The sequence below is a fragment of the Mastomys coucha genome, unplaced genomic scaffold (assembly GCF_008632895.1).
Source record: "Mastomys coucha isolate ucsf_1 unplaced genomic scaffold, UCSF_Mcou_1 pScaffold22, whole genome shotgun sequence".
Classification (NCBI taxonomy): domain Eukaryota; kingdom Metazoa; phylum Chordata; class Mammalia; order Rodentia; family Muridae; genus Mastomys; species Mastomys coucha.
This window is the reverse complement of record NW_022196905.1, coordinates 58,495,121-58,504,062: the sequence shown is the minus strand read 5'-3', so window position 1 is coordinate 58,504,062 and position 8,942 is coordinate 58,495,121. Positions and strand designations below refer to the sequence as shown.

The 8,942-nt window shown below is 45.7% G+C and overlaps 1 protein-coding gene across 1 annotated transcript in view; it reads right to left on the bottom strand.

The window, feature by feature from the left end:
• The window catches only part of Klb (klotho beta), a 36,747-nt gene that overhangs the window by 1,109 nt on the left and 26,696 nt on the right, over positions 1-8,942 (bottom strand). Inside the window, exons 3-4 of the mRNA XM_031342417.1 lie at positions 5,956-6,224; positions 2,000-3,143 (exon numbers count right to left, since the gene is read on the bottom strand). Of these exons, the coding sequence (XP_031198277.1) occupies positions 2,000-3,143; positions 5,956-6,224 (1,413 nt within the window). The remainder of the gene's footprint in view (positions 1-1,999; positions 3,144-5,955; positions 6,225-8,942) is intronic.

Here is an 8,942-nt window from a genome sequence, read left to right as displayed (position 1 = left end):
GAACTCACTCTGTAGACCAGGCTGGCCTTGAACTAAGAAATCCGCCTGCCTCTGCCTCCCAAGTGCTGAGATTAAAGGCGGTGGCCCGCAAAGATAAATATTTCATTGAGGTGCTATTTCCACCTAAGGGATGGTTGAATGGGTTGAATGCATGAAGGGGTGTGTGTGTGTGTGTGTGTGTGTGTGTGTGTGTGTGTGTGTGTTCAGGCTGGTGGTAGTGGTGGTTTTGTTTTTGTTTTTGTTTTTGTTTTTGTTTTGAGTCAGGGTTTCTCTGTATAGCCCTGGCTTTCCTGGAACTCACTCTGTAGACCCGGTTGGCCATGAACTCATAGAGATCATTCTGCCTCTGCCTCCTGAGTGCTGGGACTAAAAGTGTCACCACTACATCCAGCACATTTATACATTCATAGGAGTGGTTTGTTGTTGTTGTTTTGGGTTTTTTGTTTTTTTTTTGTTTGTTTGTTTTTCTTTGGTAGTGGAGGTGGTGGATAAGAATTTTAATAATGGGGCTAGACAGATGGCTCAGACAGAGCACTGGCTGCTCTTCCAGACGTCCTGAGTTCAAATCCCAGCCACCACATGGTGTCTCATAACCTTCTATAATGAGATCTGGATCTGGTGCCCTCTTCTGTCCTGAAAGAATACATACAGGCAGAATGCTGTATATATGATAGATAGGTAGACAGACAGACAGACAGACAGACAGACAGATAGATAGATTTAATGCCATGGAACACATCTAATGTTTTAAAAGAGTTGAGATGGGTATGGCTACACATGCCGACAAGTGTAAGAGGAGGCAGGAGAGCAGGAGTTTGGGATCAGTCTAGGATATGTGAGACCCTGTCTTGAAAGAAAGAAAATCAGTAATGTGGCTGCTTTGAGGTTGGTTGCTTGGCACACATAAAGCCGAGTTTGAACCCCAGCACCACAAAGAAAAAGTTGGTGAGTGGGGGTGTAGGTCAGTGATAGAGTGTATTGGCTAGTATGCATGAGGTCCTTGCTTAAATTCCCAGCTCCACAAAAAGAAGAAGGAGAAGGAGGAGAAGGAGGAGAAGGAGGAGGAGAAGAAGAAGAAGTAGGAGGAGGAGAAGAAGGAGAAAAAGAAAAAGAGAAGAGGAAAATAAGAAAAGTTATAGGGATGTAGCTTTTTAGTAGAGCCAAATGGAAAATGGAACCTGGGTTCAGCTCCCCAAACAAGCAAAAGGTTGTAGACAAAAGAGTCGTAGCCTCAGCTCAAGTGTATTAGGAATATCTAGGAAGCTCCCTGGGAATAATCCAAAACGGATGGTACTTTTCTTGGGAAGTGAGATTTCCCAGGGCAAAAATGCTTTGTAATTTTTCCATAGTGAGATTATGGCACTTTATAAAAGTCCAGATGTAGTGGCCTAGATTTATAATGCCACCACTTGGAAGGCAGGATAGGGTCAGCTTAGGTTACTACTTAGACCCTGTCTTAAAAAACATTAATGACAGGCAGAGGCAGGTAGATTTCTGAGTTCAAGGCCAGCCTGGTCTACAGAGTGAGTTTCAGGACAGCCAAGGTGACACAGAGAAACCCTGTCTCGAAAACAACAACAAAAAAAAAAAAAAAAAAAAAAAAAAAAAAAAAAAAAAAAAAAAAAAAAAAAAAAAAAAACAACCACAAAACAACAACAAAACATTAATGATGAAAGTAAAAATTAAAAAATTCAGCTAGACACATGCCTTTTATCCCATTATTCAGAAGGCAGAGGCTGGTGGATCTCTGTGAGTTCAAGGCCATACTAGTCTACATAGCAAGCTTCAAGACAGGACTACATAGAGAGACATGATCTCAAACAAACAAAAGAAACACAAAATTCAAAATTCAATATTAAAGGCCTATTTTAAGGAAGAAATCCAATGGACAGGAGTCAGGGGCCACACATCTTGAGTCGGTGGTAAGTTTTATGCCCAGGTTTTCATTGCTGTCAAGTTTATATACCTCTCCCACCTCTCTCTATGCCCCAAACCTTACCCTTCAGAGTCTCCTGGACATACTTCTCCAAGTAGTACTTTCGGATCTGATCGTCCTCTAGAGCCAGATCGTCGATGCCATTGGCTGTGATGTAGATATCCCTGTCTCTGTAGTTCCTCCGGATCCACCCAAGAAGCTTGCGCACTCCCCAGGGTGTTACAGCCATGCGGCTGGGCGAGCTCAGGCGGGTGATGTCCTGCAGGAACTGGACGTCTCTGTCTGCAACTGAGCGGTTGGTGTTCAGTTGCTTGTGTACCACGAACCTAGTAGTGAAGTGGTTCAGTGCGTAGAAGTCGATAGTACCCCTCACCAGCCTGCTCTCCTTCACGGTGAAGTGCGGCAGGACTGAGCTAGACAGCCCTTGCTGGTTCTTGGAGGCGATGTATTCTTTCATGGCCAATGGATAGTCACCAGTCTTGAAGAGTGGATCCGCAAACCAGGCGATCTCAAACTGGAGGAAGCGCTCGGCTGCCTTCCAGTGTGAATCCACGTAGGGGTTGGCAGGTTCTGCCCAATCGGAATGTAAGGACAGCGATACAGCCCCATGCTGGACCGGTCTATACTGCCTATCATAGAGGTGCCAGACCTGGGCATGGGCAATCATCAGGTTGTGGGCTGCACGGTAAGTGTCATTACTCGTGCGGTTGTACATGTCGCTCAGCCTATTAGGCTCATTGATGGTGATCCAGAGCTTCACCAAGTCCCCCAGCTCCTGAAAGCACAGCCCTGCGTAGTCCTGGAAGGCCTTGGCTGTGTTCGTGTTTAGCCATCCCCCACTGCTCAGAAGCGGCATGGGAAGGCCTAGATGGGAGTGAGTCGGGTGGTACAACGTCACCATGGGGGAGACGCCCAGCTTCAGTCCTTCGCTCACCACACACCTGTAGTACCTTAACACTTGTCTATTGACTTTAGACAGATTTCCAGTCGGAAGGATAGAGGTCCAGTCCAGAGCAAACTGGTAGTGAGTGACTTTCATTTTTGCCAACATTTCAACTCGTTTTTTGATGCTCACATAATCTGTGCATTGGGACGGTCTTGTTTTTAGCCTTACTCCTTCCACCCGGTATAGCAATCTGTTGCCAGTGACATTCCACACGTACAAGTGAGGATCGGTAAACTGTGGGGAGGAGACTGTAAACTCCGGCTGCGAAAGACAAAGGCACCCAGGTAAATCAAGTGTGGCTCCTGGTGTATCTCAACCTGTCAGATCGGAAGAGCTCAGCCTCATGAAGCCTCCCACTACAAGACAATTGGTAACTTTGCCCTTCATAATGGTCTCTGTAATCAGGATGTTCTGTTGGTCATATGGGGGAAAGGACCTTCTTTACCCTCCTAGCCCTTCCATTCTCCAGGGAGACCGGGAAATACCAGGAAGGAACCACACACAGGGAAGGAAGACGAGTTTGAGAAAAGTCTACCTAATAAGCCATTTTCCAGCTCACTTGACCTAAAAGTCCAGGCTATATAACATCTCATGTCCCAGTTCAAATGCGCCAGGAAATTGGCTCAGTACCCTCAGTTGAAGGCAATATGGAAGGACGGATTCTAAGCCCTGTCATAAGCTGATGACACAGGTGAAATGAGGTTGTAAAGGAGTCACAGAGCAGCACATGCACTCAGAGGAGGCTGGCTTACAGACCGTCCCTGAAAGTGGCTGAGGGAATGGGATGATAGCCCAGAGTCGTGGTGCATGCCTATAATCTCAAGAGGCTGAGGCAGGAGGACGACTCTGAGTTTGAGGCCAGCCTGGGCTGTGCAGCAGATACTCCATCTCCTAAACAATTCAAAAATAAAATGGAGGAAGAAGACCCAAGAACATCACATTTCTGTGCAGTGTCTCTTCCACCGTGTGTCTGAGAGCGCAGCACTCGCTGCACGGGAAGACTATGGAATGCTCTCTTTATGCGAGGAGCTTCGGTTACGAGGGCAAAGAGTGACCTAAACCCAAATCCTGAGGATTTATCGCCATTTTGATCTCCCTGGCTTTCCACCTTGGAGAGTCCTGGGCTTTTCTTATTTTTCCTTCCCTTTTTCTTTCTCCCTCTTTTTGGGGTAGGGGCTAGGGATAGGTGGCTACAGCCCAGGCTAGCCCTAAACCTAATAAGTACCCGAGGATGATCTGGAACTCCTGCTTCTCTTTTCCTTCATGCCAATCACTGGGGTTATAGGTATATGCCACTACCCCCACCTAATGCAGCACCGGGGCTCAAACCCAGGCCCCCTGCGTACTAGGCAGGCGCTGTGCCAACTGAAGTACAACCTCAGTCCCACATTTTCCTCTTTGAGTTTGGGCTACACAACCAAACAGGGATGGTCCTGTGTCTCTCTCTCACTTCCCAGTTGCGGTCTAAGGACCAGAGAGCCACTCTGGGAAGACAGAGTCTCAACCGGAAAACACTGTACAAAGGGAAGGTGACTTGGATTTAGTTCCAGAAAGCCAGGGTTACGCAGAGAAACCCTGTCTCAAAAAAAAAAAAAAAAAAAAAAAAAAAAAAAAAAAAAAAAAAAAAAAAGAGAGATAAAGTAGAATGAAACAAAAGACTTAAGAAAAACACTTCTAAATTCAAGATTAATTAGAGCAAGGAAAAATTCTGTCCTTGTGCTAAAGTGCTTTCGACACCTGTGAGTGAATTTAAATGCACCTGGAAAACTAATAATTAACCTTTGGTAAATATTTTCCCTCTAATTGTTTTTTCATGTGTCATCTTTCACAGTCTAATTACAAAGCCCTATTACTGCCCCGTTGCCATCTGCCAACCAACAATCTAGAGCATTAAACTCAGAGCATTGGTCACATGAGCTTGAAGTTCCACCCGTGTATAAAGAATTACTTGAGCTGTCTTCCCAGCTTAGGCCAGTTCCAGTGTTTTGAGAAGTTCAGAGCATCCTGGTATTGTTGAAAAGATGTTTACAAAAGGTCATTATGCCTCAAAACAAGGCAAGATAAAACAAAATGCACTGTGCTTTACAACCCTCCAGAAAACACTAGCTTCAGACAACGCATGTGATTGAGAGAGACCACATAAAGATGATGTACCCCAAATGGAAGAGGGCCATTAGGAGGAAGATAAGGGATACAATATGGAGGTAGAAAAGACCAAAGTGCATTTTATTCACATATGACAAGCTGATACTGAAACACGCTATTTCGTATAATAAAAACCAGTGGATTTTCTGGGCATGCCTTTAAGCCTAGCACTTGGAAGTCAGGAGCAGGCAGATCTGTGAGTTCAAGGCCAGCCTGGTCTACAGACTGAGTTCCAGGATAGCCAGGACTACAACAGAGAAACCCTGTCTTGAAAAACCTAAACAAACAAACAAACAAACAAACAGTGGCTCAGAGGGGGACGCATTTACTCAGTAAGCTTGGAGACTTGAGTTCAGTCCATCAAACCCATAAAAAATAGAGGGAAAGAACTAACTGCAATCTTTTCTCTAACTTCCGCATGTACTGCAATAGGCACCATATATATGTACATACATACATGGGTTGCTCTCTTTCTCTCTCTCTTACACACACACACATCCTTAATCCAATGCATTCTTCTGGCATCTGTGGTCACCAGACAGACAGACATATATGCAAGCAAAGCATCTGTGGTAGTCTGATAGAAAATGGCCTCCATAGATTCATAGGAAATGGCACTATTAGGAGGTGTGGCCTTGTTGGAGTAGGTGTGGCATTGCTGGAAGAAGTGTGTCTCAGTTTCTTCCTGCTGCCTTTGTTTCTGAATGCAGAACTCTTAGCTACCTCTCTAGCAGCACGTCTGTCTGCATGCTGCCATGCTTCCTGCCCTATGATGATAAATTATGAGCCAACCCCAGACTTGCTGTGGTCATGATGTCTCTTCACAGCAATAGAACAACAACTAAGATATCCTTATACACAACACTTGTAAAAAACATATGGTATACTATCTCCCTGGTGTGTGGTTAATTTAGAAGTAGTCACTTACCTTAAGAACAGACTCAGTGACTCCCCAGGAGAAATCACAGGGAAATTGACCCTTCATGTCTGGCGTGGACTCTCTTAAAGGGAAACCGTTGTCTTGTATGATCTGTTTGTAGTAGTGAGCCGAGGACTTGGGTTTCCTCTCTTTCTGCTCACTATTAAAGTCCACGTAAAACAGCCCTCGTCGGGTTGTGTAGGCATCCTGCCACTCAAAGCCATCCAGGAGAGTCCAGGCCGTGTAACCAAACACACGTATTTCATCAAACTTTATTGCTGCAAAGAGAAAGGGAAGCAGAGGTTTTCAGAGGACTACATTCTAGTTCATTTACAAAGTGCCAGGGCACAGCGCATTAAAAAAGTAACGCTTTTCCTAAATATCAGACTTTTTAAATAAAACTGAAAAAATGTAGGTTTGGGGCCAGCAAAATCGCTGTATCAGTAAAGGCACCCGCTATGAAGCTTGGCAACTTGAGTCATGGTAGGAAAGAACCAAATCTCCAGTAGTCCTCTGGTTCCTTGTGTGCTCTACACTCAAATAAACAGTATGCACTCCATACACTGGTGAATCATAGTTGAAAGAGCTCATTAGACATATTCTTCCTGATAAACATTACTATTTTTTTTAAAGATTTTATTTTTATTTATTTTATGTGTATGCATACACTGTAGCTGTACAGATGGCCATGTGTGTGGCTGCTGTTGATCTCAGGACCTCTGCCGGCCCCACTCGCTCCGGCCAGCTCACTTGGGCCCCACTGGCTCCAGTCCCGCTTGCTCCAGTGTAATTTACTGCAGCTGTCTTCAGAAGCACCAGATGTCCGATCTCATTACGGGTGGTTGTGAGCCACCATGTGGTTGCTGGGATCCGAACTCAGGACCTTCGGAAGAGCAGTCAGTGCTCTTACCCGCTGAGCCTTCTCACCAGCCCCTGATAAACATTATTAATCTCATTGTTTAGCAGGGTATGATGTATGGGATATGCCTTTAACTTCAACACTCGGGAAGCAGAGGTAGACAGATCTCTGAGTTCAAGTTTGGCTTGGTCAACACATTGAGTTCCAGGTCATCCAGTGCTACATAGTGTGACTCTGTCTCTAATTTTTAAAAAGGGGTCTGGGGGAGTGATATTTAGTGTGCATATCTGTGTCCTGGGGCATGGCAATTTCAGAGCCTTTTGGGATATAGATGTTGACTGGTGACTTAGAGCTTCTCATTCTGTGTTTGGGCTGGTTCCTGTCTGTGTACAACTGTCCATTCTGTGAAATTGTCCTTCAGGGACTGAAATAGCGGCTCTCAGGACATCACAGCAAATGTAGGCGGAAGGCATGGGAGTGGTGCGAGAGGTGGCTGGGCTTCAGGGCATCAGGCCCAGGGCCAGATCCTGCTTCGTCTCGGGTGGGAGCTCTTGGGCAAGGTTCAGAGCTTTAGTTACCTCATTTGCAAAGGAAAATATTGGAAGGGATATTCTCTAAGGACCTTTTCAGCTTTAAAACCCTGACTGGGAGCCAGGTGGGTAGCAGTGTAGGACTTTGATCCCTGCATTCTGGAAGCATAGGCAGGCAGATCTCTGAGTTCAAGGCCAACCTGGTCTACAAGAAAAACTGAAATTAGCCCTGAATCATTATTTTTTTGTTTGTTTGTTTCTTTCTGAAGATAAGGTTTCTTGCCGGGCGGTGGTGGCACAGGCCTTTAATCCCAGCACTTGGGAGACAGAGGCAGGTGGATTTCTGAGTTCGAGGCCAGCCTGGTCTACAGAGTGAGTTCCAGGACAGCCAGGGCTACACAGAGAAACCCTGTCTCAAAAAAACAAAAAAAGGTTTTTAAAAAACCAACAGGGGGGCTGGTGAGATGGCTCAGTGGGGAAGAGCACCGACTGCTCTTCAGAAGGTCATGAGTTCAAATCCCAGCAACCACATGGTGGCTCACAACCACCCGTAATGAGAACTGACACCCTCTCCTGGTGTGTCTGAAGACAGCTACAATGGAAAAAAAAACAAAAAAAAAAAACAAAACAAAACAAAAAAAAAAAAAACCCAAGAAATTCCAAAAAGACAAATGTATTTCAGCAAGTTGTGGCTCTGGTCCCTTGGTGGCGTGGTGCTATGAGGAAGGGTGGAACAGGCAGACCCCTTCTGCCCAAGCAAATGACACTTGACCCAGGGGTCTGTATGTAATGTGTGTTGTATGAGCCATCCTCCCTTCGAGGTCATGTGGCTGGGTGTGGCTTTGTTCTAAACTCTTCCTTTTTGCAGAGTCAGGTGGGTGGGGAGAGTGGGAGAGGGACTTGCTCTTTCTAAAAACTCTTCCTGAAATCTCCTTCCTGCAGGAGCTGGGATTTCTCTCCACATTTAGGACTTAATTTATTTAAGTTACATTTTATGAGCCAGGCAGTGGTGGCACACACCTTTAATCCCAGCACTTGGAAGACAGAGGCAGGCAGATTTCTGAGTTCGAGGCCATCCTGGTCTACAGAGTGAGTTCCAGGACAGCTAGGGTTATACACAGAAACCCTGTCTGGAAAAAAAAAGTTACATTTTATGTATTGTGGTAGAAGAAGTGTGTATGGGGGAGGTGACTCTGTATGTGTGTGTGTGTGTGTGTGTGTGTGTTGCCTTGTATGGATGGTGCCTGTGTGGGTGAGTGTATATGTGGTGTGTGTGTGTGTGTGTGTGTGTGATCTCTGTGTGAGTGAGTGATGCCTCAGTGCACATGTGAGGCCAGCTTGCTGAAGTAACGTCTCTCTTTTCACCATGTGAGCCCCAGGATTGAACTCAGGGGTCTGACCTGTCTCAGGTGCTTTTACTGGCTGAGCCACCTCACCAGTCCTGCACCCACCTGTTTTATGTGGGCGCTGGGGGTCAAACTCAGGTCCTCTTGCTTGCATAGCAAGTACTTTACCCACTGACCCATCTCCACAGCCCCCATATGCCACGCACACTTTGCGTGAAGGCGGTATCTGAGGCGTAAACTTCAAGGAAAGTCAGTCTCCTG